General features: G+C 46.4%; 8 protein-coding genes and 6 non-coding genes across 18 annotated transcripts; 7 read left to right on the forward strand and 7 right to left on the reverse strand.

The window, feature by feature from the left end:
* Positions 1-1,356: 1,356 nt before the first annotated feature.
* On the reverse strand, positions 1,357-3,896 carry E1B28_002132 (uncharacterized protein; the record flags this gene model as incomplete). Its single annotated transcript, XM_043159046.1, has 16 exons — positions 3,866-3,896; positions 3,686-3,799; positions 3,470-3,616; positions 3,305-3,416; positions 3,164-3,228; positions 2,946-3,099; positions 2,856-2,896; positions 2,764-2,790; positions 2,589-2,703; positions 2,323-2,530; positions 2,167-2,270; positions 2,084-2,107; positions 1,879-2,017; positions 1,759-1,814; positions 1,569-1,698; positions 1,357-1,505 (listed from the first exon to the last, which is right to left on the reverse strand). Exons 3-16 carry the CDS (start codon positions 3,613-3,615, stop codon positions 1,357-1,359), a joined length of 1,470 nt encoding a protein of 489 aa, XP_043002644.1. The 5' UTR covers position 3,616; positions 3,686-3,799; positions 3,866-3,896.
* A 431-nt stretch (positions 3,897-4,327) lies between these two features.
* E1B28_002133 (uncharacterized protein) lies at positions 4,328-7,206 on the reverse strand. Of its 4 annotated transcripts, XM_043159050.1 has the most exons (16): positions 7,072-7,206; positions 6,616-7,019; positions 6,451-6,562; positions 6,329-6,393; positions 6,110-6,267; positions 6,013-6,049; positions 5,926-5,952; positions 5,753-5,867; positions 5,474-5,681; positions 5,316-5,419; positions 5,225-5,248; positions 5,009-5,147; positions 4,892-4,947; positions 4,701-4,830; positions 4,441-4,631; positions 4,328-4,384 (listed from the first exon to the last, which is right to left on the reverse strand). In XM_043159050.1, the coding sequence occupies exons 2-15, from the start codon at positions 6,729-6,731 to the stop codon at positions 4,483-4,485; spliced, it is 1,440 nt and encodes a 479-aa protein (XP_043002648.1). In that variant the 5' UTR covers positions 6,732-7,019; positions 7,072-7,206; the 3' UTR covers positions 4,328-4,384; positions 4,441-4,482. The 4 variants fall into 4 exon arrangements, with proteins under 4 accessions (XP_043002648.1, XP_043002646.1, XP_043002645.1 ...); XM_043159048.1 differs by lacking the exon at positions 4,328-4,384 and having other exon boundaries at positions 4,402-4,631; positions 4,701-4,947; positions 6,013-6,053; positions 6,114-6,267; XM_043159047.1 differs by lacking the exon at positions 4,328-4,384 and having other exon boundaries at positions 4,402-4,631; positions 4,892-5,147; positions 6,013-6,053; positions 6,114-6,267.
* Positions 7,207-8,432: 1,226 nt separating this feature from the next.
* E1B28_002134 (uncharacterized protein) lies at positions 8,433-8,939 on the reverse strand (the record flags this gene model as incomplete). Its single annotated transcript, XM_043159051.1, has 2 exons — positions 8,433-8,564; positions 8,631-8,939. 2 exons carry the CDS (start codon positions 8,937-8,939, stop codon positions 8,433-8,435), a joined length of 441 nt encoding a protein of 146 aa, XP_043002649.1.
* Positions 8,940-10,247: 1,308 nt separating this feature from the next.
* On the forward strand, positions 10,248-10,742 carry E1B28_002135 (uncharacterized protein; the record flags this gene model as incomplete). Its single annotated transcript, XM_043159052.1, has 1 exon — positions 10,248-10,742. One exon carries the CDS (start codon positions 10,248-10,250, stop codon positions 10,740-10,742), a length of 495 nt encoding a protein of 164 aa, XP_043002650.1.
* A 111-nt stretch (positions 10,743-10,853) lies between these two features.
* E1B28_002136 lies at positions 10,854-10,957 on the reverse strand. Its single transcript has one exon. It is a non-coding gene; the product is annotated as a tRNA-Leu (tRNA).
* Positions 10,958-11,921: 964 nt separating this feature from the next.
* On the forward strand, positions 11,922-14,187 carry E1B28_002137 (uncharacterized protein; the record flags this gene model as incomplete). Its single annotated transcript, XM_043159053.1, has 11 exons — positions 11,922-12,000; positions 12,093-12,335; positions 12,399-12,454; positions 12,511-12,681; positions 12,743-12,829; positions 12,887-13,205; positions 13,310-13,528; positions 13,585-13,707; positions 13,768-13,914; positions 13,980-14,062; positions 14,110-14,187. 11 exons carry the CDS (start codon positions 11,922-11,924, stop codon positions 14,185-14,187), a joined length of 1,605 nt encoding a protein of 534 aa, XP_043002651.1.
* Positions 14,188-14,716: 529 nt separating this feature from the next.
* On the reverse strand, positions 14,717-14,811 carry E1B28_002138. Its single transcript has one exon. It is a non-coding gene; the product is annotated as a tRNA-Val (tRNA).
* Positions 14,812-17,329: 2,518 nt separating this feature from the next.
* On the reverse strand, positions 17,330-18,239 carry E1B28_002139 (uncharacterized protein). The gene is made up of 2 exons (XM_043159054.1): positions 18,178-18,239; positions 17,330-18,122 (listed from the first exon to the last, which is right to left on the reverse strand). The coding sequence occupies exon 2, from the start codon at positions 18,034-18,036 to the stop codon at positions 17,602-17,604; it is 435 nt and encodes a 144-aa protein (XP_043002652.1). The 5' UTR covers positions 18,037-18,122; positions 18,178-18,239; the 3' UTR covers positions 17,330-17,601.
* A 79-nt stretch (positions 18,240-18,318) lies between these two features.
* E1B28_002140 (uncharacterized protein) lies at positions 18,319-19,528 on the forward strand. Its single transcript, XM_043159055.1, has 2 exons — positions 18,319-19,051; positions 19,128-19,528. The coding sequence occupies exons 1-2, from the start codon at positions 18,620-18,622 to the stop codon at positions 19,371-19,373; spliced, it is 678 nt and encodes a 225-aa protein (XP_043002653.1). The 5' UTR covers positions 18,319-18,619; the 3' UTR covers positions 19,374-19,528.
* Positions 19,529-19,582: 54 nt separating this feature from the next.
* E1B28_002141 lies at positions 19,583-19,682 on the forward strand. The gene has a single exon. It is a non-coding gene; the product is annotated as a tRNA-Val (tRNA).
* A 407-nt stretch (positions 19,683-20,089) lies between these two features.
* On the forward strand, positions 20,090-20,184 carry E1B28_002142. Its single transcript has one exon. It is a non-coding gene; the product is annotated as a tRNA-Val (tRNA).
* A 557-nt stretch (positions 20,185-20,741) lies between these two features.
* On the forward strand, positions 20,742-20,829 carry E1B28_002143. Its single transcript has one exon. It is a non-coding gene; the product is annotated as a tRNA-Val (tRNA).
* Positions 20,830-21,456: 627 nt separating this feature from the next.
* On the reverse strand, positions 21,457-21,534 carry E1B28_002144. Its single transcript has one exon. It is a non-coding gene; the product is annotated as a tRNA-Val (tRNA).
* A 434-nt stretch (positions 21,535-21,968) lies between these two features.
* E1B28_002145 (uncharacterized protein) lies at positions 21,969-24,901 on the forward strand. Of its 2 annotated transcripts, XM_043159056.1 has the most exons (13): positions 21,969-22,253; positions 22,316-22,406; positions 22,473-22,628; positions 22,692-23,035; positions 23,098-23,361; positions 23,419-23,483; positions 23,536-23,575; positions 23,634-23,710; positions 23,780-24,010; positions 24,072-24,503; positions 24,558-24,595; positions 24,648-24,677; positions 24,728-24,901. In XM_043159056.1, exons 1-13 carry the CDS (start codon positions 22,159-22,161, stop codon positions 24,806-24,808), a joined length of 1,944 nt encoding a protein of 647 aa, XP_043002654.1. In that variant the 5' UTR covers positions 21,969-22,158; the 3' UTR covers positions 24,809-24,901. The 2 variants fall into 2 exon arrangements, with proteins under 2 accessions (XP_043002654.1, XP_043002655.1); XM_043159057.1 differs by having other exon boundaries at positions 21,971-22,253; positions 22,316-22,628.
* Positions 24,902-26,844: the final 1,943 nt, after the last annotated feature.

Raw genomic sequence — 26,844 nt, forward strand, 5'->3', positions numbered from 1 at the left:
TCAATAAACCTTGTATTGTAAGGGTTAAATAAAAATTGAATCATAGGGATTCTGGGAATATAGTGGAGATAGGTAGACAAATGGACTCACCAAATTCCGGAGCTTAGAAGTAACAGCTGCCCTGTCAACCTGGCCATCGAATGAGAAGGACGACACGCGCCGCGCGTTCTGGGTGCCTGCCGCGGCTATTCCCGAGCCGGTTTCATAGCTCCACATGCCGTTTTACGAACAAACGTAATACAGTTTTGTTTCGGATTTAATTTATTACCCGTTTTACGGGGCTGTCATCATGATGTCCGCTGTGTCGAAGCTTCATATCCACTTACCAGTATGTATACTCAAGGTCAGGAATTCATTTCCTCTGTCTGAGACGTAGTTTTTGAGTTTGGTTGACTGAAGGCCCATGAAGGGCCGGGTACGAACTTGATGGTACCTGCGCCTGCACCGTTTTGACAGTACGGTGCTGTCGGGGAGACCGGAGTTTGCAAATGTTACCCGTGACACTCCCACACTCCCTCCTCACTCTCTTTCCATTATGTTGCCTATTCGCCGTCTTCATCTTTCCATTTCCCACTGAGCGACTCGCCTTCGAGCCTATATCTTGCGTTCGTACGTGCCAGTGGTCTCTATATGTTACAAGTTCTTAATTTCACTCGAACCTCGCTCAACCGGGTCAACCCACATTCTCGTCCGGGATATTAATGGAGGGCATGAAACAGTCTCTTACTGCCACGGTCTGTCTTCAATGTCATTACTTCTTTTTATGGCTAATGGTATCTGCTAGGGTAGCCCAAGCCTCTCGTCACAGCACGAGCACCAGCTGACTATCAATACATTGACAATGTTCAAAACTATTCATTATTGAGAAGGGAACCAATTTGAGAGGGTTGAGAGGGTTGAGAGGGAATTAATTCAGAGGGTTGAGGGGAATTAATTTTAATTTGAAACGGTAAATAAATTGAGAGATTATTCGAGAATTTGAGATTTGAGTTAAAACAATTTGATCTGTTAAACTTTGAGAATGATTTGAGAATTGAGATTGAAATTGAGATATTATACTTGAGAGTTCATTGAGAATTCAGAGGATGCTCACAGATCTACGTAGCCCTTTGGACAGTTCAAAGTTTAAAGTTCAAACTCAAATTTTGACTTTGAGAGTGACGTCGCGACGTCTCTGGTTTAAACAAACTGCATGAAACGACAGAACCATTGACCTTTCATGGAGCATACGTATCGTCGTCAGTCGTAACTTTGGCAATAGGATTTCAGACGGTTCCAGATATCCAATGTAAATTGTTGTAACATATGTGAAAATCGCGATTTCAGACCGAAGACAAGGGAATACAGACAAAACTTTCAAGTAGTATAGAAAAACCCGACTCGACCCTCGAGAGGACCAACGAGACGGCCTTCCCTACACAACCTATTCACGCGGTAAAATCGCAGAGACATCATCAACGCCAAACCGATACATAGAATCTGGGCACCGATGGTGACCCATAGACCTATACCATTTCATTTCATAGCATTAACGAGTCCACGGGAAGAGGCTAGTATGTATCACGCACCCGGAATATATTCTGGAGAATCTTGTTGACGGAATACCGTACTGGCAATAATCCCGCCTACGCCACTTCCTGCGACAGTGACCGCAGACTGAACGGACCGTTTACTATGCGATACAACGTTGTTCGCACCCTACGCAACAGTGTTCTCAGTATTTGTTGAGAACATGACGGAGCCAGAGGCTCGACTAACCCACGCCAGGATAGAAGGGATGCATCCCATTGCACCAGCGGTAGCGAAGAATGTCCCTAGAGGGAAAGAATAGAAAAAGGTCAACCTTTCTCTCCATTGCCCACATTTATTTTATTTTACCCGCATATCGTGCGGCTGTGGACTCAGCAAATGCGGTCATTGAACATCCGATCAGGGTCAGCAGCGACTGAATCGCAATAAACGTCGCTCGATGCTTCGATCTATCCGAGATCCACGCGAAGAACATGGCTGACAAGAACTAGAAATGTGGGTAGACACCTAGATGAGGTGGTTTTATTTCATTTATGATAGTGTAAAGACTCACCGCAAATCCAAGCTGGGGCGAACTCTGGATTGAAAGAAGATTATGAGTAGGAAAGACACGTGAAGGACTTGTGCTCAACGTACAAGGAGTAAGCTCTGGGCGGTAGTAAAGTTCATGCCTCTCAGGATAATCGGCAGGAAGAACGTTAGCATGTAAGCCGGCAGTGTGGAGCACGCAAGCATAATTCCTAAAGTCCTCGTTCAGAGTGCTAGCAAATCAGAATGTAAAAAAATACCCACCATAGATCCAGATAGTCCAATCGCCGAGGTGATGGAAGACCTTACGGGTGGTGATTCCATCCGGAATGGAATCACCCCGATCTTCTTCGACTCTGAGCAAAACGAAAGTGGTTTGAGCTTTCGTGAGAAAGGTGTTTTTATCGGGGAAATCGGGTATGAAGAAGTAGACCAAAATCCCGAGAGCGAGTGTTATGGCTCCTTCGATAATCTAAGCATGTTGATCTCCGTTAACGAAAGATCGTGGGAGTGGAAATATAACGACCCACGAATATCCAAGACCATCCAGTAATATTTTGTTTCCCATTCAACAAACTTAACGCGTATGATAGGACGGGACTAAAACCGCTAATCATCCCGGATGAAAGGTAGAATAAAGCAAGACTTTCCGAAAACGTCGTCTAGTAAGCGAAAACAGGTAAATCATCTTACGGACTAACACACCGTTTGTGTACTTCATGCCGCTTATACCTAGGTGGTAGGTCAATAACACTCCGAGGGAAACATTCACCTCACCGCCCGGTGGGTATCCATACCAGGTCGAGATGATAAACACCATAGCCGGACCAAATCCTGCCTGTCACCCAGTTAGCTCTTGCACAGTTCAGATCCAGTTAAACACTCACCTCGAAACAACCGATCAAGACTCGACATAAAACAAGCCACCCCCAATGCTTGACAAAGCCCATTGCCAGCTGTACTGCCCCCCACGCGATGACGATGAATGATAGCCAGTTCCGTACGCCTACCCTTCTCAAGATTGCGTTGGCGGGGATCTGGCTTGAGAAGAGTCGAAGATTTTCATCAGTTATGAACCTTCTAATACCAGGAGAATTCAACCCACAATAGGATAAAGGGAACGAAGTATAGAACCGCGATGATGCTGTACCGGTTGCCAACTTGGAGTTTCTGTAGTTGGACTCGTTGGTTAGGGACGGATATACTACTAACAGGATAATTCGGAATTCGAATGAGAACCACTCACGAGGTCAATGGCCATACCGGAAACAAACGCCGAGCTCAAATTAATACGGTCGATAAGCGAAAAAGCATAAGTGGCTGCGAGGATAGGAAGAATCCGAATGTCAATGTAACGACTAGTAAGCCTGATCAAGTATCGGCTTGTCATGATTAGTAGAGGTCAACTTACACGGTCTTGCGCTCATCGAGATCATCTATAGTCACTTTGGCATTTTCCTGGTCAAAACCTACCTCTGTAACCAATTTGGCTTCCTGTAAATCGGGCTCTTTCGTAACGTCTGAGATGGATGAGTTTGAATGTTCGGACGTCCGCATTCTGTCTGGAATAATAAACTTCCGCAGAGTAGAGGAGCGAGGGAGAACTAAACACACTGGCACAACTCACAGTTTTTATGCAGTAAGTCTATCGCCACTAATAAATGGGCATTTGGCCGGCGGTAGTATTAAACTGTGCGAGATTTTCCGTGGAGAATATGAATGAACATGTCAGAGGACAGAACTAAACATAGGCTTTCTGAATAGGTGTTTTTGTAGCCACGACTGCTGCTTAGTGGGAACTGCTTACCCAGGGCGCGTTTTGCTGAAGGACTCGGAGCGATGCCAAGCAGTCGGGCAGTCACATGAAGTCGGAGTCCAAATTATCATCTGTAATCCACGTGGCAATGTCGAATGGGGGCCGTTTCGGAGCGCGGACCGCAGCCACAAAAAACGAACGTGCTCTCATGATCACGTACGGAGGCGACGAGAGGAGGGCAAAGCATTGAAAGACATTGAGAGTGTAACAGAAGAGTGATACACGCGTTAAATGTTAAACCCTGCCTATCTTGCAACGAAATCGAGCGAACTGATTCAATCTCGATTCAATGGAGCTGATATGTTTATAAATTCGGAAGTTTTGCGAATGTATGAATTCTTGCCCGAGGGACGCGTATTAATTGTGGATGTTGCAGCAGCACTGCGAGCATTTTTCAACGGAAACAGGCAAACATTGAATGCCGTATCTAGTACGACTAGTACCACGATAGTTCGTGTCTTCAACAGATACGCGACAAGGCGAATAGGAAATGTTTCCAACCTGTGAGGTCTTCGGACCCTAGAATTGTCAGAATAATAACATTGAATAATCGAAGTATGGTGCACCTAGTAAAACCTAAAGAAGAATAAACCCTGACACAGGAATCCTTACGGCGTATAAAGGAAGCCAACCCGTCCTTCCAACGGCTCAGACAACGTCCCTTCCCTAACTTTCTTGTTCATACGATAACTGTGCACCGACATCAAGATAGCTAAAATCATGCAAATGATCTGAGCGCCGATAGTGACCCATAGGCCTGGGGTGAAAGAGTGAGCTGAGAAGATGGTGCAAACGAACGAAGAGGTAAAAATGTTTCTTCACTCACCCGGAATGTACTTGGGAGAATCCTGCTGGCGGAAAACCATGCTAGCCATGATACCTCCTACACTTCCTCCTACTATACTTACGGCCGTTTGCACGGCACGTTTACTGTGCGTTAGAACGTTGTTGGAGCTCTGTGTGAAAGGTAGAATTTCAGGTAATCGAAGTAGAACTCCGAACGAGAGACGTAGTTACCCAGGCAAGGATGGCGGGTATAGTTCCAGCGGACCCTGCGCATATGAAAAATGTTCCTGTAATAAGTAAAAACAACGGGCTGAACGTCGGACTTCAGAAAAAGCACAGAGCACACACCAGCATACCGGACAGCATTTCCTTGGGCAAATGCTGTCATACAACACCCAACTGTGGTCATCAGAGCCGATAGCACAACAAATCCACCCCGGTGCCTTGTCTTATCGGACGTCCAGGAGATTATCATGCTTGAAACGAACTAGACAATACGGAAGAAGGAACCTTATGTCAAAAAAGGGGAGCAAGTGACTGAAGGGATGTTACGATATCACTCACAGCGAACCCATAGGGGGGTGAAGTCTGAAGGAAGACCCCAGGTGTCGTTAGCAAATTTTAGTCAAAGGAGGGAGGGCAGAACTGTACATGCCAGAAGTAGTGATTTCTCGTATGAAAAGTTCATGCCATTCAGAATGATCGGCATGAAAAGGGCGAACATGTACGATGCAAGGTTTGGACAGGCGAACATGACACCTGAGCCTGAATATGAGATGCGGTAGGAATCCGGAAAACCCAGAAGTTACACACCGTACATCCAAATCCTCCAGTCTTTACAATGATGAAGCACCTTCCGTGCCGTAATTTCGTCAGGTGTAGAATCTCCACGGTCATCTTCAATTCGCTTCAGAACAAACGCCGTCTGGGCCTTCGAGAGGAATCGATTTCTGTCCGGGAACTCGGGAACAAAGAGGTAGCACAGAAGTCCTAGCACAACTGTTATGATGCCTTCCATAATCTGAGGAGGGAAAGATAAACACAAAGGATGCGTTAAGCAAGTCAAGCATCGTTCAATCGACGCGAACGTACGAATATCCAAGCCCAACCTGCGACGTTGGCTTTCCCATCCATCAAACTAAGACTGTACGCAAGGAGAGGGCTAAATCCGCCGATGAGGGCAGAGGTGAGGCAGAAGGCGGCAAGGCTAAAAATGGAAGGCACGTTGACTGAAAGTCTTTACGCCCAAATCATGAGTGTCATACCGCTTCTGCACCTCATGCCTCTTATACCTAAGAAGAAAAAAGGCCGCATTAGACACTTCCCCTCGTCGAGTTAAAAAGCAAGCATACCAGGTTGAGATGATGAACACCATGCCCGGGAAAAACACTGCCTATTGATATGCTGAGAGATCAGCAAACGGTGGAGCTGGACAAACAGAACTCAAACTCGCCTCAAGAGCACTTATCAAGACTCGACAAACCGCAAAGGCTTCCCAGTGTTTTGTGAAGCCCATCCCGATAGTAACCGCCCCCCAAACGACGATTACGAAAGTCATGCAGTAGCGAACACCGACAGCTCGTAGAATCGCATTTCCGGGAATCTGTCTGGAAAAATTATCTTCGTGAGCTTTCGAACGGCAGACCAAGTTGATGACCGGACGCTTACAGCAGGATATAGGGGATGAAATAGACCACTGTTACAATGCTGTAGCGATTCCCAACCAGCATTTGCTGGATAGCGGCACGATCGTCAACCAGACAGCAGGAAGACGAAAAGGTGGAACAAACCAGATCTCCAGCCATTCCAGCAACCATCGCCGAACCCAGGTTGACGCGGTCAATCAACGAGAAGGCGTATGTCAGTGCGAGAATAGGAAGGACTCTGAAGTCGACATATCGCCTACAAAGAATTAGCATGGTGACTCGCAGGATGAAAATGCTTCGTTAACTTACATCGTCGCACGATCATTCACCTCGGACTCGCTCTCTACATCCCTCCCCAAGTTACTATTACTCTCCAACTTCTTCAATTCGCTCACGTCCGTGAAAAAATCTTCAGACTTGTCCATCTTGCGATGACCTGGAAATCTCGATAGGGGGAGGGTGCATAGTGAAGCGTTGTTGGAGCAGGCTTCCTGCTTTTATATCATCTGGTCTCATATCAGCTGCCCCTTCAACCTATGACAGATTCGACAAGGATAACCGCAATGAAGGTGTGAAGTCGGAATTGTAACATGAGCATGAGACCTTTCCGTTGGAACGAAGGATCATGAGGAGGAATGATGCCATGTGGTAGGTTTTGTTTATGGATACATTCCAGCAAGCCAGACACAGTATGAGGTTTTGTGAGCTAAAAACTGCAACCTGGTTGATCAACTTTCTATGTTTATAGGAATCAGAAATCCTCACTTTGAGTCATATCTAGAGAACGAAGTCTAAGTAATTATTCCCATGGGTCGTAACACGGATGTGGAAGCGGATAAATAGCGCGTTTGTCGAGAGAGCGAAGGAGGGTTGACTGACAAAATCAACCCAGGCAGCGTCACGCGTGCGTGTCACGCCACCGCAGGTTTGAAAATACTTTCCTGGTACTCATGGCATCCTACGGGGTCCTGAGAAGGATTTAAATTCCTAATACATACTCACGATTTACTTGCGATTGACCAATTCGTTCCCCTACATAATCCGAAGTTGTTTTTTCGACTCTCGCGCCGTAGTAGTATACGTAACACGAACACGAGCTGAAAATTTTGCCAACCTCTTGACAGAATATGACAGTACATATAACATCGCATAACTGGTCTGGGTGCACCTAGAACCCAAAGGGAAAGAGTAAAACGTGGCAGTCCCTTCTGTCGTGTGAAATAACCAATTTCTCCTACAACGGCTCAGACAATTTTCCCTATGGTGGTGGATCCGAGGCAGATCGGTATCGTTAGCGTGAACTAGGGAGCGAGGGAGACTGTACGTACCAAAGGAGAGACTTCTGGTATGAAAAGTTCATGACGCTCGGGATTGCCGGCAAGAAAAATGCGAGCAAATAAGTTGGGAGCTCTGCACAGGCGAACACGATACCTGAGCTTGGACGTGAGATGGCCAGTAGGAAATTCAGGAAGCCCGAGAGTTAAACACAGTACATCCATATTCCAGTCTTTACAACGATGAAGCGCCTGCCCTCGCCAGGTACACGGTCTGCAAGCTCATCTTCAAGTCGCATTCAGAACGCGTCTGGGCTTTCGAGAGGAAGGAACCGATATCTGTCCGGGAGATTGGGGGGGAAGAGGTAGCACAGGACCGTTATGATGCCTTCGATAATCTAAGGGGGGAAAGAAACACAAAGGATGAGTTCGAGCGAGTAAATGATCATTCAATTGCGAACGTACTAAAATCCAACCACCCTGCGATGTTGGCTTTTCCGCTCATCAAGAGTTCGTATGGCAAGGTATGGCTCAAGTCGCGAATGAAGGATAAGAGCCGAGAAACAAAGCCGCGAGGCTGCAATGGAAGCTGTATTAGCTGCAAGTTTTTACGCTTGAGCCGATTCCGCACCTCATGTCTTGTTATGCATATCAACCAAGAAGTCATTAAAGCCTTCCCATCGCCGAGTTAGAAAGCAAGCGAGCCAGTTTGAGATGATAAGCGCGATGCCAGGAAAGACACTCCTGTCATGATGTTGACGGGTCAGCAAACGGTGGAGCTGAACAAACAGGGTTCGAACTCGCCTCGAAAGCGCCCATCAAACCTCGAAAGGCCCCAGTGTTGTGTGAAACCTATCCCAATGATAACCACACCCCATGCGACCACGAAAATGGCATGCAGTAGCCAACACCGACCACTCGTAGGATAGCGTTCTCCGAAAAATTTCTGGTAGATGTATCTTCGTGATCGCCAACCTGTAGTTTCTGAATAGGAGGACGGTCGTCAACAGAGAAGAGGAAAACAAGAGTAAGACGAAACGTAACACAAACCAGATCTTCAGTCATTCCAGCACACAGCCGAACACAGTTAACCCGTGAAGTTGATATATCGACTACGAAAACTGGCATTAGTCTGGTCACTGGCGAAATAGATTCTTCTTTAACATACATCGTCATATATTCAATCGTCCACTCGACACTTTCCGTCCCTTTCCAATGATCTGACAGCTCTACCTCCTTCGTGTCTGCAGGCTTTTGTATCTTTTGGAAGAACCGGGAGTTGATGCATTGATGGAGGACGGAGCTGGGAGGTTGTGTTCGAATTACGTGTTTTGGCTTGATCATCACTTGTTTGTGCATGTTATCAGGTTAGTCTAAACCCCTCCGACACTGTTCTTTGCTTCCTTTGCTTATCATTCGGGAAGAGGCGTTTGATAGCGCGATATATTTTACGCATTTCGACAACATTTCTATGTTTCGAATCAATACTCAATCCGAGATCTTCCGAAAGCTGCCATAGCCGCTCAAGTACAAAATAATGGTCCGAGTACCCGAGTTATGTGTTTTTTATGCGACTCTCGTTGAGTTACTAGCTCCTGTTCGATGCGATGGGCCGGTCAGGTTTATGACGCACTCGAGTTGGTATATCGCTATCGGTCCAGGCCCATACATATTCAACACGACCGTTGAGGACAGAAGAACTTTACTGTTATTCCGAGTCCCGCAATAACCCTTCAATCATCGCACGAAGAACGAGAGCAACGGCCGTTTGGCGTATACTAAGAAACCCTCTAGCCTGGCCTCGAGGAATGACATTTACATCGGGAGTCGGGACTACCCTGAGTGGGAACGGCAGGAAGTTCAAATCGGGCAGGATAAGATCAGGATTGGAGTGGGTGAAGCAAGATTGAAGGTGCCAAAGATCAGTACTTCAATGTCTATGCTATTCTACCATTTAATCGTCAATCATTAGTCTCAGCGGACGCCTAACGCCCATAAACAACCTATAAACGCCTGGAGTGGCCTCTGAAATGCGTTGAACGGTTTGCGGCACCCTTCAACTCTCGTTTGATGACACAGTGTGAACGGGGTTGTACCCCAGACCCACATGATGGCGAGTTCGAAAGGATTGCATGTAGTTTTGGTTCCAGACTCCACTCCGCGCTCGGAAACAGTTGAGGACGTATTTCTTTCTGGTCAGAATGCTAGCCTGGAATTTACCGTCTGGTCTCGAACTCTAACAAAATAGAAGATAATCCACCAACCCCCCCCCCCCCCCATACTCTCGCGCGACTCGTACGAAACGTCAACCGTAACTCCTCGAGCAGCTCTCCCGCTTTTATTTGATATTACTAGGTGCTGAGCCTACCTCAGTGAATGGCGTAATTCAATTCATTCGTGCTCAACGGGATGCCTCGATTGAATGAAGGACGATTATTCTCCACTGTTCCTGAGCCGGGTTTAAATCCGCGATTGAAAGTATGCGGTGACGGTAATGGGGCATTATAAAAGGAATGAAGGCATTCTACGAGTACTACAGCACCACTCCACAGTCGCCACTTCCGTAGAATATTCACCGTAAGATTCTAACTTCCCTTACACCCTTCAGAACATGAACCATGCTCACCAATCTGATCTCTTCGTTTAGGAATCCGGAAATAATTAGAAATGGGCGGATCCACCAATGTACAACACCCAACCAACTGGGCCTGTGGAGGATGGGGTTTTGGCAGACAAGAGCTGGTCGAGTTCCTCGATAACTTACCTCAAGAGGACCGTACCAAGCTCGGCATTCCCTCCGCGGAAGGTTTAGAGAAATCGTGGGACAGTATATCCTACGATATTCTTACCCGCTGGATCGATGCTAAAACACCTAGGCCGAACCTTTTCGTGCTTAAAGGCGCAAAGATCTCGCGCGGCCGGCCTACTGACGCCCGGGATCTGGCAGGGATGGTCTATATTTTCACCATGCTGTTGAAGGAGAACCCGGGCGACGACTTTCACTTTGAGGAGATGGATATGTTCGATCAGGAGGTCGCGTACAGGAGGGGGATTTTGGGAAATATGGGGTTACCGATGGATGGAAAGACGTTCAGAACATTCACATCGGGAAGGGACGGGGTAGAATTTTTGAACTGGACTTCAAGTCCACGCAAGGCCTAGGCGATTTTTCTATATCCATGTATATAGCCAGGTAAAGGTTCAAAGTGTGTAGAAAACAGAATATTGCAGTTTTCCAAGGGAAACCCGGCAAAATGTTCTTCACATGTGTCATGACGAGAGTGGGATTCGAACCCACGCCCCGAAAGACCAGATTGGTTAGACATCAAATGTCCTGGTCCTTAGTCTGGCGCCTTAGACCGCTCGGCCATCTCGCCATATGTATTTTGTCCATTTCAAGTCTCAAGAGATGTCTACATAAATTACGGGAGTGGACCGACGGATGTGATTTATTCGAATGTACCTGTAGGGCGCAAAAAACGGGTTAATGATTCAAATTTCGGAGCACTATCCAGACGGGCTAAATAGTAAAAGTCGTGCCAAAGATGTTTGTGCTAGGACTGTGGATCAAGCTATCTGAATCGACGCATACTACCGTACACAGGGCTAACGAACGTAAAAATCCATTCCTTCTTGGTCTTATCAGATTAGAGCCTCCTCGAGATTCACCGAGTTCTTTCGAAGTTTTTGAAAGATTTAGTCACAAAGCGCTTGTGCGCTTGCTGTGCGCCGCAATCCACCAATTTCACACGCCATCCGTCGTATAACATGTGCCGTTGAATGCCGTACGTTTTTCACCTCCAACCGCCATGAGGGCAAGCCGCTTGACAAAACAGTTTGTCTAGAACCGCAGAGGCGAACGCTTCACTCTCGAAAGTTCCCCCCCCCCCCCCGCATCTGGGTAAATCCCGGATGCATGTCAGGCGACATTCAACCTTGGAGTTTATTGCCGGCCATTGGAGTAGTACAGGGCTTCGCGAATTGATTTTACGGAGCGGGTGCTCAATCGACTCCACTTTGAACCAGTGTAGTCCTACTAATCATCCCGTGTTTCGCGCTGAACGATTACACGAGCGGCGGTCCTCAATTCAGTTCACGGAATGAGAACCGTACATCCCATCCCCTAGAACGATTTTAACAGGTCGACTGGTAAGTGATCCTTCTAAAGTGGTTCGATTATTTCTCTCATTCCGTTTTGCCCGTGGCCTGTAGTATAGGACCATGTATAAAAGCCAGTAGATCTATTATTTCTAGCACTATCGACCCCTCAGCTTGCCATGACGAAGAACTTCACCAAGTTTTTCCCCCTCCTTACAACTCTCGTGCTCACTACCTTAGCGGATGCGGCGCAAATACAATTGGGTAAACACCACCGTTATTGGAAAAGATATTGACTCCAAACCGGTGGAGTTCTTCGGAGGTACGAGGAATAATACCAATCCTTTTCTGGTTCTCCCAACTGTTTTTGATGCCGTTCCACTACTAATCGTTCTTCTGGCCATCCGTCGACAGGCATTCCCTTCGCCGAGCCTCCAATTGGAAAGCTTAGATTCAAGCCACCCGTATTGAAATCATCGCTAGACGTACCGACCTTCAATGCTACTGAATTCGGGGCGTCCTGTCTCCAGCCTGGAGTGAAGGACCCAACGACGATCTCGGAAGATTGTCTGTTCATGAACGTCTTCAGACCTGCGGGTACACCTCCGAATACGTCTCTCCCTGTGCAGGTGTTCTTATACGGTGGAGGATTCCTCGGTATGTTGGCGTTGTTGTCTAAGATTTCGATGGTTTTTATTCCTTTACTGTCCAATGTCTTAGTGGAAACGCCCTTTCGCCTCGACGCCAGCACGTTTGTCGCACGTAGCATCGCTCGAGTGAGTATCCTAATATTCACCTCATCGAAGTTGAAACAGTGACCATTCGTTTACAGGGGACGCCAATCATTCACGTCGGATTCACTCACCGTCTCGGAGTCGTTGGTTTACCCACCGGTGCTGAAGCCGCCGAAAAAGGGGCAGTTAATCTCGCATTGAAGGATCAACTGGCCGCTTTTGAATGGGTCAAGGCAAATATTGGCTCTTTCGGTGGTGATCCAGAAAAGGTGGAGTACTATTATTTTTTTATATCCTTATGAAAGACACGGATTCTAATCAATATTACAGGTTACCATGAATGGCTGGAGCGGCGGCGGCGTCACTCTCTCGATGCATTTTCTGAACGGACAAGCAGAAAAGTACGCCAGAGCTGCTGTGAGTTATTTCTAAGCTCCGTAGGAGAACGACTTTTATGACGTTTTTTACCACTAGATATTCAGCTCCGGAACGTCCATTCTCGTTTACAACGCAACAAGCCATCAACAAAGATGGGACGACTTCGTCCATGCAATCCCTCAGTGCTCTTCGTATCCAAAGGGCCAGTCACTTGACTGTTTACGAAGCGAGGAGATCAACTCCACTCAGATGTTAACGGCGATGAACACCGCGGTCAGTAAAAGCGGGCAACAACTTCCGTGGGATCTTGTTTTGGACGGCGAAGATGGCCTCGTTCCGGGTTTGCCTGTTGATCTGTATCAACAAGGTCGTTTCTCCAGATTACCGTTTATTTCTGGAAATGTGATAGACGAGGGTAAGTGCCGTTAACCCACTACACCCTGCTCTCCCGCCGGATTCAACTGTATCTTACCATCGGAATATCAAACTAACTTACTCTTGATCTGTGTGTATTGACAGGAACACGATTCTCGTGGAATATTACGGATGAACAAACGCTCAAAGAAGCGATCGTGGCGAACTTTACTACCAATAAACCAGCCGAAGTAGAAGCGCTTCGAAAAGCAGTCGACAAACTCATGGTTCTATATCCCAACAGCCCAGCCCTGGGATCTCCCTTCAACACCGGAAACGAAACATTCGGGTTCAATTCACTGTACAAGCGGTATGGTGCAATCAGTACGTTTGGCCGGTGCCACTCCCCGAGGCGCAACTTCTGACTTTCCCCATTTCAGTCGGCGACTTGTTATTCCAATCACCAAGAAGATTGTGGACGGAGACGGCTTCGAAATCTGGAGTGAAACTATTCAGCTACCAGTTCAAATTCCCTGAATCAGTGACTGTTCCTGCGACTGGAGGTGAATCCGTAGCTCTCCGGTTGTATATTGGAAAAAGGACAGGTCTAACCTCTTCTCTAGTCGTCCATGGCGCAGATTTGCCTTACGTCTGGGGATTCCCAACTATCTCTGGTTCAGCAGATGGAACGCAATTGAACGAACAGATCATGGACTATTGGATTTCGTTCATCACTAGTTTAGATCCTAACGACGGCCTTGGAACTGAACGTACGTCTTCTTTCTTCAGTAGCGCCAATGGAGGGAACGTCTTATCCATTAACGCGCTTCTTCAGGCCCTGATTGGCCGCTGTATACTCCAGAACGCAAGGCCATCCTCGAGATCAACGGCCCAAATAATATGACCACCACGGTTCCGGTGAGTTATTTTGAAGTTTGTTTGACATTGAAATCGGGAACTAAAAGGGGGACTGGAAACAGGATAACCATCGCGAACAGCAAATCCACTTCATCAACGTCAACGCAGGCTTATTTAGACACTAAGTTTGGACCGTCCTTGTGGAGGCCTCAGTGGACAGAAGCACCTCAGCATTTTCTCCTAAGTTCTAATATAGAGATTTTAATCTTCCACGTACTACCACAAACTCAGTTGAACACCAAATGAATTACGGTTTGCAACGCCACCATGCCAAAGCGGCCTGCCCTCAACAACAACGAAGATGAAATCGAACGACAAAAACCCGCTTTTTGAGAAATGAATGTTCACTTTCGTCAAAGTCCGACAGGCGATTCAAATTTCAAACAAAGCGGTTCAAGGCGAGGCAAGTAACAACTTGCAGATCTAGACGCACTCTTACCCTCTCAAACAAGACTAGGACCTTTCGGGCAAATGAGAGAGGTACAGCCAGTGTTCTTGGGGGTTTCGAAATTCGGAGACGGACGGTCAAGTAGTACGGATATACGGTTACATATCTGCATCTTGGACCAGGCGGCCGCGGCACAATAGATTTCTTATTTAGGGAAAAGGCTAAGTGACACCGTGAAGTCAAGAAGAAAGAAGAAAGAAAAATTATGATTCGACCCAGGCTCGAACTGGGGACCTTCTGTGAATCATCCGACTTTGAGTTGATGTTAGACAGATGCGATAACCAACTACGCCATCGAACCACTAAAATTATGACGTCATTATTTCCTGATTATCATTTCCCCACCCATTTTACGTGAGGAAAAGGGGCCGACCGGCGACCGAACAGCCAGAATGGAGAAGCGGGACTCACTTCCGTTAGTCACATTAAGTAGTAACTTATTTACTTCACATTATGCACCGTCTGGTGAATCATCCGGTCTACCGACGACCTCAGTCTATCGTACGAATCTTTTTTCACCTTGCCGCTAACGTTAAACAAAAGTAATGAAGATACAAGGGGGTAGGCTGTAGGACCAGGCAGGAATTCCGAATATTTAGAGAATCATTAAAATTCCATTCCGACTGTTGAATGTTCTGTCAATTCCAACAAATATATCATCCCGAACCTGCCAATTTGCGGGGACGCGAACTCGACGGGAATGCCACTGAGAGGAACTTCATAATAGACTGGATTCTGGAAAGATTTGGTATGACCGCTCAAGCGCGCAAGCGCTGCCCTGTGACCTCTGAGCTTGCGACTTTCCTTTCAAGTTTCGATGACTCACTTCCCTCTCAGGGGACTCATTATTAAGGGGGCGGGGAGGTAAGGGAAGGAAAGTTCAACTTAGAGTCTGAATCTGCAAGAAGCTAGACTCAGTGGACAAATTGTCCCTTCGATTTTTGATTGGAACAAAACAAACCACGGCACTACTGTAGTCTGTGACTAATAGGCTATCATGTACTACAACGAGATAGGTAGTGTACATGTCTCTCAGGTTACAGGTACAAACACTTAAGCTAAGTACTCATTGCCAGTGTAACCATCCATCCGTCTGACTCTACTGTCAATGGTCAATTTGCGCCTCAAAATTCCTTATGCCCCCCCTGAGCTTCTCCTTCAGTTCCGTCCCGAACTTCTTTCAGTAGTTGCGGACTCAGAAGGGGGGAGGGGAGGGCAAATTAGTGATCCCAGGTGAGGGAACTCGAATGATTAATGATTAATTGGCTCTGAGTCTGCCTGTGGCCTGAGGTCCAAACCAAATCCCAAAGTCTTCTTGATGATCATGGATAATCAATAACCCCCCCCCCCTCGCCCTCAAGCTTTGCCTTTGTACCGATTCGAACGAAGTCAGCAATCTGCAATCGCCAAATTTTATTTTTTTTTAATCAATCGGATCTCGGAATCTGGAGAGTCCGGGGGGAGGGGCAAATTAAAGCGGGGGAAAAGGCCCAAGGGGGAGGGGCGGGAAAGGAAAAATTTAAAAAAATCAATCAAAATTCTATCTGTCCCCGACTCAGACGACGGACGACGGACGTCGGAACTCGCGATGGGGTTCTGGTATTAGTGGATTTATAGTCACCTTCACGAAGGATGACTGATGCGGTCATGACACCGGATTGAGACGGCTCACTTGAGGTTGAACCAAATAGGTAGAGAAAAAAAACAAAAAGGCAAAAAGGCAACAGGGGTGGGCATCTGCAGAGAAAGATGGTAAGTCCAAAATACATATATATGTGCATTCCGGCCATCTGTCCCTTCATGCGTCCTAGATTGAGGAACAACCTAGGGACATAGGGATGAGATCATTGGTACAACTTGAATAACGTCGACTGACAGAACCTTACACTCTGAAACCGAGTAAATTCGGAGAAAAAGGCAAAGCGGTAAAGCTGAAGCCCCCAAGGGGAAAAGGCATCAAAAATGAGTTGATCAGGGACCATCATCCGAGTTGGTGAGGATGAGGTCATGACGCCGGACGCTCCCGCGGGTTGAACGTGAACCTTTGGACCATCCAAGTAATATTGGTATAATGGTACTCGGTATTTGGTATCAAACTCTTTAGAAAACAGAAGGGGATTCGTAATAAGGGAAGGTGAACGTAGGAACAAAATAAGTAGGGAAAAAGGTAAGGCCCAAGGGGAAAAAAAATCAAATTCCATCTACATTCTACAACTATCAATCGGTTTGAGTTGATCCAACCCGAATCATTACTCAACACGTAAGTTTGATCAGGTCATGACGAGGACGTGGGCCGGAGCGAACAAATGACGAAAAGATGGAAGAAAAGGTTCAGGTGAAAACCCGAATACGAATATGAAACCCTACTATGTATAGACGTTCCTACCTTGTTCTTACCTGAGGAACCATTTCCAGCCCTTGTGAGGATGTCAATTTGGCGTTTGAAAGCGAACTTATATCCAGTAAAGGAAGGATGACCTGCCAATCAAGTAACAAGGAATGATAGGACGCGTCTGGATATGTCCACGTTGTGTTGGATGTTCTTGTACTTTTGTATGTACGTATTCCATGTTCTGCATCCGGAATAAGGATATTCGTCTTTCGAAATCAATTACTTACTTCGAATACCGAATGAAAAGTACATGGACTTACCGATCAAGTGACGAGTGCAAATGACAAGGAATGATAGGACACGTCCACGTCATGTCGGAGGTTCATTCTTGTACTTTTTTGTATGTGTGTATTCCGTGTTCTGCATCCGGGATAAAGATCAAGTATATTCGTCTTCAGAATCAAATATCTACCTGTACCGATACCCCTCGGCTAGACAACTGTGGGGAAGAAAGGTTGGTTTTAGTGTTAGTTTTCCGTCTGGCACCTTTTTCGTTCCTTCCGAGGACGCTCATCGCGAACCCACGTCCTTGCGAAGCCCAGGGAAAGAAGAAGAAGAAACCGCTAGAGCCATGAGGCCAGAGCGGGTAGTCCGTCGAGAATAACATCAGGAGGAACAACATAATGGTGGCGCAGCGCGGGCGCTGAAGCGCTGATGTACAGGAGATGGTTATGTTGTTGAAAAATGGAAGCGAGGCGTTTAGGTAACCCGTAAATTCCAACGGCAGGTGGAGGGTGGTATTTTCGGTATTGAGAAGTTTATTTGAGGAGCGGCGCGGGAACCAGACGCAGGAGAAACATGAAATGAATACGGGCTGTAAACTGGCAAGGCCCAAGGGGGTGGAAGGAAGGAAATGAAAATTCCGTCTGTCGACGTCGATTCGAGTTGACCTTGGACGAGGAACCCGGGTAATGATGAGGTCACGACGAGACGTGTTGGAAAGATGTGTATCAGAGCTGGCAGGGAATCTCTGTTCCGTTTTTTATGTATGATTGTTCGGGAAACGGCATCGGCCAAGTGAGCATTCGGACATTGAAGCATTATCGGCATCGGCGTTGAAGGAACAGTGGGGGAAAAAGAGCAACAATCGGGGTAGAACACGGGGAAACTTGCAATCAAAGGATCAGAAGCCATATCAATACTTACTTTGAGCTAATAACCTGTGAAAATTCCCATAAGCACGTCGTACGACACGCGCCGGCGTTCCGATTAGAGTGGGACTGGAGAAGAATCGGATGAGCGGCAAGTGGAGGAGAAATTCCAGCAGGAACATACAGGACGCCGCCCGAGACAGATGATACTAAAAAGTTGCTAAAAGTCATGATTGATTGCAGCCACGTATTCGAGGAGTTCAGGCCCAGGGCGCTGAGGACCGAGGCGGCAGCGGATTGCGATCTCCGGGAGGGCCTAGACCAGGCACCGACAGCTGGTGATATCATTGCTTAAAGATGTTGCTCGGCCCGTCGCCCGACTATGACGTTTAACCTCGCCTATTTCTACCTCCTGCCTCTTCCTCCAATTTTCTACTTCTTTCCCTATTTCTGACCTTGTACTCTCGGCACCAGTCGATTCCGACGCCGAATCCTTGCAGACGACGGAGAAAGCCGAAACAAGAGAGAAACACGTCCTAGACACCCAACCCGCACGCTCCACAGTCCAGTGCCACCACACCCTAGCAGGGCTCCATCACCTAACCCTATCTTTCTCTTCAACCACCATGATCCGTTTTGACAACCTTCCCCCCGAAGTCATGCAGGCAATGTGTACACCCATGCACCGTATCCTCGCTCCCCCTCCCAACCGCACCCACTCCTCCTCCAAGTCACCCTACCCAACCCCACCAAACTCCTCGTCCCCAAGCCCCATCTCCCCTTCCACACTCCCGCCTTCATCCAACGCAAGTCTCTTTCTAGGCTCTCTCAGTGCAATTGAAGATCCTTCGGTCTTGCGTCAAAACCGAATCTCAGTCATCGTCCAAGTCATCGATGCACCGTGGGTACCACCGCTGGACGAAAAAGAGTTTTCGTGTTACAAGATCCCAGTGTTAGACGCCACTTCCGTGGACTTAGCACCTTACCTCGAGAGCGTGTGCGCTTTTATCGAGGGGTCTTTACGGAGTGGTAGAGGGGTTTTGGTCCACTGTCAACAGGTGAGCTGACCGTGTTTTTACGTTTTTTTTTTTGCAATTTTTCTGTTGGTCGGCAGCTAACCGATTCCCCGTTTAGGGTGTATCACGCTCAACATCTATCGTCATCGCGTATCTGATCCGATATAAACTCATGTCGTACGACCAAGCTTTTGAATTTGTTCTCAAGAGACGTCCTTGTGCTCAGCCTAATTCGGGGTTTGTCGTTGCTCTTCGGGAGTGGGAGAATGTTTGTAGGCAGCAGAGGAACTCTTCTAGGGCGAGTCCTATGCAGTCGATACCTAAACCGGTTAGACCTGAACATCCCAGGAGGTTTACGTCGTGAAAAAATGGAGACGTTGATTAGACTTGCAAAGAATACAGATTATTTATTTATTTATTCATACGAGCCATCTTTTTCTTCGTCCCTTGAAGAATTGCTGTATACCCAACACGTTGTACATATCGAACACACACCTTTTCACGAGGAAACAAGGCGACTAAACCAGACACGTATATGAAGCTTTCACATTCTCATGATCGTCGTCGATAACTGGTTCGATGGCGTAGTTGGTTATCGCATCTGTCTAACATCGGTCGCCCCTTGTGAATAAATTTGCACAGAAGGTCCCCAGTTCGAGCCTGGGTCGAATCATACACATCAGGTTAGGTGCATTTTTTTTCTTTCTTTGTATTCTGCCGATTACAGAAGTATCTAGTATCCCTCCTGACGTTTTAACCAGTAAGTATGAAAATGTGTAATGGTTAGACACAGGCACGTACTCATTGTACTAACCTGTCCCCCCTTGACTGTGACTACGGATGAAGAAATATAAGTTATGGATTCCGGTCCCACATGCACGCAACAACAGGCCTCTGCACGGTCATGGAATATTAAGTGTTACTTGAGATCTAATAAACGGCTAGGAGAAAAATTGGGACTAGTTCCCGTCAACTTCTGCTGTCGCTGTTGAACATGTGGGAACCAATTTATCAAGGAGTGCAAAGACGGTATCCTACAAGTGTCCTATATCAGTACCGTTGAAGATACTCTGGAGAGGTGGTTCGATGGCGTAGTTGGTTATCGCATCTGTCTAACATGGATGCCGTGCCAGAAATTACACAGAAGGTCCCCAGTTCGAGCCTGGGTCGAATCATAGTCACCAGAATGCGACGTTTTATTTTCCTCCCTTGTATTCCGCCGATTAAGTATGTATACTACCGCCATGTTTAAACCTGTAGTAGTAAGTACGCAATCCGTTGGATGTGATCCTACGCAAGCACATAAACCGTTGTTCTTCTTCGTCCGCCCATCTGAGTAATAATGAAGAATGTATCAGCTTCGTCCATCATTAAATACAGCCGTTTTTTTGTGTGAAGGTGCCCACTGCCTGAATAACTCTCGCCGCTGGATGTAAGTTATGTACAGCAGCAGCACGCCGTTTCATGGATGGAATTATCGGGGTCCTTCCCGGGGATCTAATAAACGGCTACTTGTTGGCTACTTGGAAGGAATCCTGTTCCCCTACTTATTACCATCAACTTCAATCTCCCGGTGTCGACGGCATGTAGCATGTAGAGACCCTGGAACCCGATTTTTCGAGCGGGCCTCGGAGGGAATTAGATATGCAGTGTATCAGATATGATATGTATCATGCCAGTATCCTAAGTACTATAGGTATATGAGGGCACTTGAGGGTGTTCACTGGAAAATGGTTCGATGGCGTAGTTGGTTATCGTATCTGTCTAACATTTAACCTGGTTTACACAGAAGGTCCCCAGTTCGAGCCTGGGTCGAATCACTACCACTAAAGATTTGTGTCTGCTGTCGACCAATACGGTATTACCCATCGATATTTCTTGACGTTCGTATTCCCCCTCACACTCCCGGGGGGCTCAGAATCTTTTTAGAAAAAAATATTGATCTAGAGCCCGTTACTCTAAGCACGCCGGGGGCTACCCAAGAAAGAGTCAATCTCTATCTCAAATAAAAATCGAGCGTCGTTGCCTTGGATGTTTCAGAAAAAGAACAGAAAAGAAAAGAAAAAGGACTGGTCGTCACGGACAAGGAAGATCGAAGCTGATGCGCTGTGGTAGTGAGTTTAGTCCTTGCAAGTAGCACCACTCAGTGCCACTCACGGGCCATGCGGGTTGAAGGGACACTTTCTCGGTTGGAAAGTTTCTCATGGCCAATAGTTGTCAGTCAGGCCAATGCAATCCGACGATGTCCGACATCTTTTACTTATAATAAGATCAAAAACAAGAGGGAATTTTCATCTCTGTACCGGGGGACAATTAATCCGAGTCTTTCCTTATCCTCTACTAGTACCACCGTCATCCTTGCACCATCCGCCTTCTCTCTTGGACCGGGAGACTATAAAGAATGCCGCGCGTTATGGTTGACGGCAACAAAAGCCGTAAACTATCAGTGGTTCGACCCAGACTCGAACTAGGGGCCTTCTGTGTCACAGGTAAGACAGATGCGCTACCAGCTACGCCATCGAACCAGTAATGATAGCTTATCATGGGAAGTCTTATACACCGTCTTCTGTAACTATCCCTTTTTCGGCCCCTGCAAAGGTTTCCCTCCCCATTGACCCGGTAGTTTGCCTTCGATGTATACACCGGGAGTCCTTAAATACCAACAACGATAAGTAACGGAAACGGCGCACGCTGGAGAGTCGAGAAGATAGTGGCAGGGCTTTTTTGGGGCTTTTAAGATCCGTCGGCTTCTCGGAGTCCTCGAATCTCCGACTCTCACAGAGGTCCGGACTGGTATTCTTCATTTTGAGAATAAGGGTGAGGATTTTCAGACTCAAAAGGCTCTTTTTTTCACCTGTACACTGGACGTCGAACCGAGACCTGTGCTCCACGTTGCAAGAGTGCGGAGGTCACATGGAGTCACAAGCGTTACGCCAGCTGGCCAGACGGCTGCATGCACTTTTCTCCGAACTTTCATCGTCCGACCCCCTACCCAACCCCGGTCCTCTCCTACGCATTGACCAAAATACTTATCAACCTTCTGATCATGACCAACGGTTAGGTCAGACAGTGGCACATACTATCGAGCCAAAAATATATAATCCACTCAATATTTTGGGGTTTAAGTGGTGGCCCGTTCCCGTACTTCCATGATGCCCTCACTGACCTCAGTGGTTGCCTTTCTTTTCTACCTCACGCAGACTTCCCTCGGCTACGACTATGTTTTTATCGGAGGAGGGACTGGGTGAGAAGCCTTCAGTTTATCTCAAATATGGATCTCGTCAACTTACCTTTTTAACAAATCAGAGGTTTGACAGCTGCTAGTCGTCTGGCTGAGAACAGAAACGTGAACGTTCTTGTTCTCGAGGCGGGTCCATATGCAGAAGATCTCCCAGAGGTAATGGCGCTCCCCTGTCAAGAATTTATTGTCTCTAGTGTTTTTGCGTGTTTTCTTTTGTGATAGGTTTTCATTCCCGGGCTATTCGGAAAGGGTCGGGCATTCACTGACCTAGATTGGAAATACAACACTACTGCCCAGGGCCAAATGAACAATCGGACGCTTATCGTTAGAGCAGGAAGAGCTCTCGGAGGGAGCTCAACCATTAACGGAATGATTTTTGTGCGTGTTCGGTATCGTCTCAATCATCGTATCTTGTCTGAAAAGTGTCTCATTTCTGGACAGCCTCGCGCCCCGGAGGAACAATACGACGTGTGGGGAACCCTCAATAACGATTCCTCTTGGACATGGAACGCTCTTCTCCCGTTTTTCAAAAAATCAGAAATATTCACACCTCCAAATGAGTTTCAAGCGTCAAACGGCGCACAATATCTTCCCGAATTCCATGGCTTGGATCCTAGAGTGGGAAGAGTCAAAGTGGGCTTCCCAAACTTTTTCTTTCCGCAATCAGAATTATGGGAGAAGACTGCGCTGCATTTGGGTTTTCGTGCGTCACCGGACTTGACAAATGGAGAGCCAGACGCTGTAGGAGTTTCTCCGAACTCAATAGACGCTGCGAATAATACAAGGTACAATCTTTTGATTATCACGGTAAAAAAAAATCTTCATTCAATTCATCAATACCACCCAGATGTTCGGCGGCCTGTGCATATTACACCCCGTTAAAGGACAAGCCCAACTTCACAGTGATTACGAATGCGACTGTTTCACGTATTATCTGGTCGTCCGCTGGGAATGGGTCATCGGGCTTGATAGCTTCGGGCGTCGAGTACTTCCTTCAAAATCAGACAGAGCCGATAGTCGTCAACATCGGACCTCAAAGTGAAGTTATCCTTTCGGCAGGAACTATCGGGAGTCCGAAGGTTCTTGAGCTCTCGGGTGTGGGTAATTCTACGTGCGTAGCTTCTTCATTATTAGCTCGTCCTCTGACTGATGAGATATGTTTGGCCAGGATACTCAAGGCGGCGGGAGTGGAGCCCGTATTAGATCACGCTACAGTCGGAGAGAATCTTGCAGGTCAGTGTGAACGTACGACGGGACTATCATTGATTGAGAGAGCTTGAATCAGACCACCTGCATAGCTGGGTCACTGCGTTCACCAATGCTAGGTGAGAGTCATCAACATCTCCCACTGTCACTGAACTAAATGCTTTACTTGTGCCATAGCGTTACTGGTGATCCCATCCTTCAAGACCCTATTTTTGCACAACAACAGTTGGACCTTTGGTTCAAGAATCGAACAGGTGAATGATAGTATTCGCCTCACTATCAATGTCCCGGTCGCTTATCTTTGCCTTGAATGCGGTATCCAGGTTTTTATTCTGGGGCTTCCGGAAAAACACTCGCAATTGTCCCGCCATCTCTCATCTTCACGGATTCTGAGTTAAAGAGGCTGCTGAACGAAACAAGCGCGGATCTACTCCGCTTCGCTAGAGAATTCTCGAATGGAAACAAAAACCTTGCTAAAGGTATCGAAGCTCAACATAAACTCGCGCTGAAGCTCTACGAAGCAGATAAAGCAGGACCGTTAGAAATGAATCTATGCAAGTTTCTTCATTGAACTAAAGCAAAGGTGTATAACAGCATCTAAAAAACCCATTACAGCCCCATTCTACAACGGCCCGAAGCCTCTTGATCAACGTCCCCGAAGCAACTTCACCTCAATCGCCGTTGTCTTATACGCTCCTCTTTCCCGAGGTCGATCTCACATTAATTCCCCAAACCCATTTACTCCCCCTCTCGTAGACCCAGCCTATTGGTCCCATCCACTAGACGTCGCTGCTCATGTTGCCGGAATCAAACTCGCACGCAAAATGATGCAAAGTCCCCCGCTCAGTTCGATCTACGGAGGCGAATTTGAACCCGGGAGTAATAACAGTACGGGTGACGAAGATACGTTTATCAAAGACTTTTTGAAAGGCGTGGCGGGTGGTGATAATCACCCCGTTGGAACCATGGCAATGTTACCGAGAGATTTGGGGGGCGTTGTCGATACGGATTTAAAGGTTTATGGGATTCGGAATGTCAGAGTCGTTGGTACGGTCCATTACTTCAATGAATTCCACGGAACCACTCACCCCCTCCACTTAGATGCTTCTATCATCCCGTTCCCTGTTAGTGCGCATATCGTAAGTCCACGATTACTTAGATACGCCTCCAGTTCTAAATCCACCTGCGCAGTCCTCCACGGTGTACATGATTGGGGAAAGGGTGAATATGTTTCATTCACTTTCAATGTTGTTCCTAACATGTTGTTTGAGGCTGCCGACATCATCAAACACGACCTTCAACGCTCCAGGAACGAGCAATCGATTGCTCTTGACTCTCCTTTGAAGCTTTGATTTACACACGTAACTCTATTTCGTACCCTGTACTCGTCAATCTTAAGTCTCAAAATTACTAACTCAATGACAAAGAGACTAGGTTCAAGGCCGAGTCTCGGCGGAATGTGAACTCGGAACTTGCCGATGTAAATGTAAACTGTCACTCTTGTGTGCACGACGGTTGTGTCAATCTCTTAAAGTGACCATGTCGTACCACCTCAGCCCCTCAGAACGACGTAGATTAATTGAAGCTGCATTCCGCGGTAAGCTCGAACTCGAGAGATTCTTAGATCACTCTCTTACTGTTCTGGAACGGATGAGTAGGCAAGGAACACGCTTATAGCCCATACTCCAAGTTTCCCGTCGGATCTGCTGTTCTCTGTCTAAAATCGTCTGAAGATGCCACTCACACAATGACCAACTCTCCCTCGGGGGAAGGAGAAATCTTTATGGGTGGAAGTATCGACAACGCTTGTTGGGGTGAGTTTTTCGTCTCAGTCCAACCGCCGGCGATTACTACACATTCTGATTATACCGTTTGAAAGCTGAAACAATATGTGCAGAACGGGTAGCAATTTTCAAAGCTGTGGTAATTAACATGAGGCTTGTGTGACTTGAGAGTGGTTTACTTCAAATTTGGTTGACCGCAGAGCCAAGGATACCTTATCTTCCGAGGTCTTTCAATAGTCTCGTTCGTAAAATCGAAGTTCCTATCTTCTATGCGGTATCATTAATGCTTATACATCCCCCCATTACCCTTCCCAGAAATGCCAAAAGCTATATCACTCCATGTGGACTATGTCGTCAGGTCATGGCCGAATTTTGTTCGCCTGACATGCCGATCCTTTTGGTTCCAGGTGACCTTGATGACTCGGTGGGACCAACTGTGAAGGCATTTCGAGACTTGCTTCCACAATAGCTGAATTTTTATTTCCAATTTCAATTATATCTACAACTTGAGAAAACATGGCTTTGATTGTTGTTTTTGAGGCTCACACATGGATATCATAGCACAGATGTCAGTAGGGGAATTCAAAGTTGATTTTGGGTGCACATTTCGACTTTATTTCGGATTTATTTCGTTCTAGATCAACCCAAATCAACATACTCATTTCAAGCAGATTTTGCTGACTGATTTCGGGCTCCTTGGTGTGTTGTTGGGGGTTTGAGCTGAGTTTGAAGAAAGGAAAAAAAAACTCGTCATATCAAATGCGTCGAACACCTATTCAATTCCTTCCCGTTGTTGTGCCTGCATGCCAATTTTAACGAAATATAGGATATTTTCTATGTTTTATGATGATAATATGGGTAAATCTGTAGAGATATACAAGTACTAGGGCTGAGTCCCACACTGTTAGTAGAAGGCTTCAGAAGTTGGCATATCCTGACAATCTTACTGCTAAGGTAACATCAGCAAAAATGTACAGGTATCATGAACATTCATGAGTGTTCATGGCCATTTATGAATGTATATAGCTATTCAATGTATTCTATATGTATATGAAGAATTAAAAGAATATGATTCTACATAAACTAATATGGATTAGCAAATTTTTACAAGTACATGATGTGGCCTGCATGCAGGTGTAACACAATCAAAACAGCTAACACTACTCTTTATCTCACCCTTGCTTAAATACAAGCAACACTAATAGCCTTACCTTTGTTCTCTATAATAATCATCGGCTTTAGTATAGACTTATCTACTTACTCTTAATTATTTGAACTTTAAATATCTAACCACCTTCATATTCTCAAGTTGAGATTGAGATGAGTTTTAGAGACATTGAGTTTTGAGTTGAATTTTTTGAGATTGAGATTAAATTTAATTTTGAGAGCATGATTGAAATTGAGACATAAGAGACTACAATCTACAGGCTTCAAAAAAGCTAATATAACAATATATTTTTGCAGTGGGTTCTTGAAAGGTTGCTCAAAAAAAGTTTAAATTTTGAGTTGAGAGAGAGACGTCCTGACATCTTCTGTTTAAACAAAATGCATGAAATGTCAGAGCAATCAATACTTTGATTTACGTACATAACTCTATTTCATAC

This window comes from Marasmius oreades, chromosome 10 (assembly GCF_018924745.1).
Source record: "Marasmius oreades isolate 03SP1 chromosome 10, whole genome shotgun sequence".
Taxonomy (NCBI): Eukaryota; Fungi; Basidiomycota; class Agaricomycetes; order Agaricales; family Marasmiaceae; genus Marasmius; species Marasmius oreades.

Excerpts from the sequence above, each read along its gene's own strand:
- E1B28_002140 (XM_043159055.1), top strand. The coding sequence starts at position 18,620 with ATGATCCGTTTTGACAACCTTCCCCCCGAAGTCATGCAGGCAATGTGT. Across the intron at positions 19,052-19,127 it reads TTTTGGTCCACTGTCAACAG|GGTGTATCACGCTCAACATC; the intron begins GTGAGCTGACCG and ends TTCCCCGTTTAG.
- E1B28_002133 (XM_043159050.1), bottom strand. The coding sequence starts at position 6,731 with ATGGACAAGTCTGAAGATTTTTTCACGGACGTGAGCGAATTGAAGAAG. Across the intron at positions 6,563-6,615 it reads GTGAATGATCGTGCGACGAT|GCGATATGTCGACTTCAGAG; the intron begins GTAAGTTAACGA and ends AATTCTTTGTAG. Across the intron at positions 4,831-4,891 it reads TACCCGCCATCCTTGCCTGG|AGCTCCAACAACGTTCTAAC; the intron begins GTAACTACGTCT and ends CCTTTCACACAG.
- E1B28_002145 (XM_043159056.1), top strand. The coding sequence starts at position 22,159 with ATGATGCCCTCACTGACCTCAGTGGTTGCCTTTCTTTTCTACCTCACG. Across the intron at positions 23,362-23,418 it reads TCGGGTGTGGGTAATTCTAC|GATACTCAAGGCGGCGGGAG; the intron begins GTGCGTAGCTTC and ends ATGTTTGGCCAG. Across the intron at positions 23,576-23,633 it reads ACTGCGTTCACCAATGCTAG|CGTTACTGGTGATCCCATCC; the intron begins GTGAGAGTCATC and ends CTTGTGCCATAG.
- E1B28_002139 (XM_043159054.1), bottom strand. The coding sequence starts at position 18,036 with ATGGCTTCTGATCCTTTGATTGCAAGTTTCCCCGTGTTCTACCCCGAT.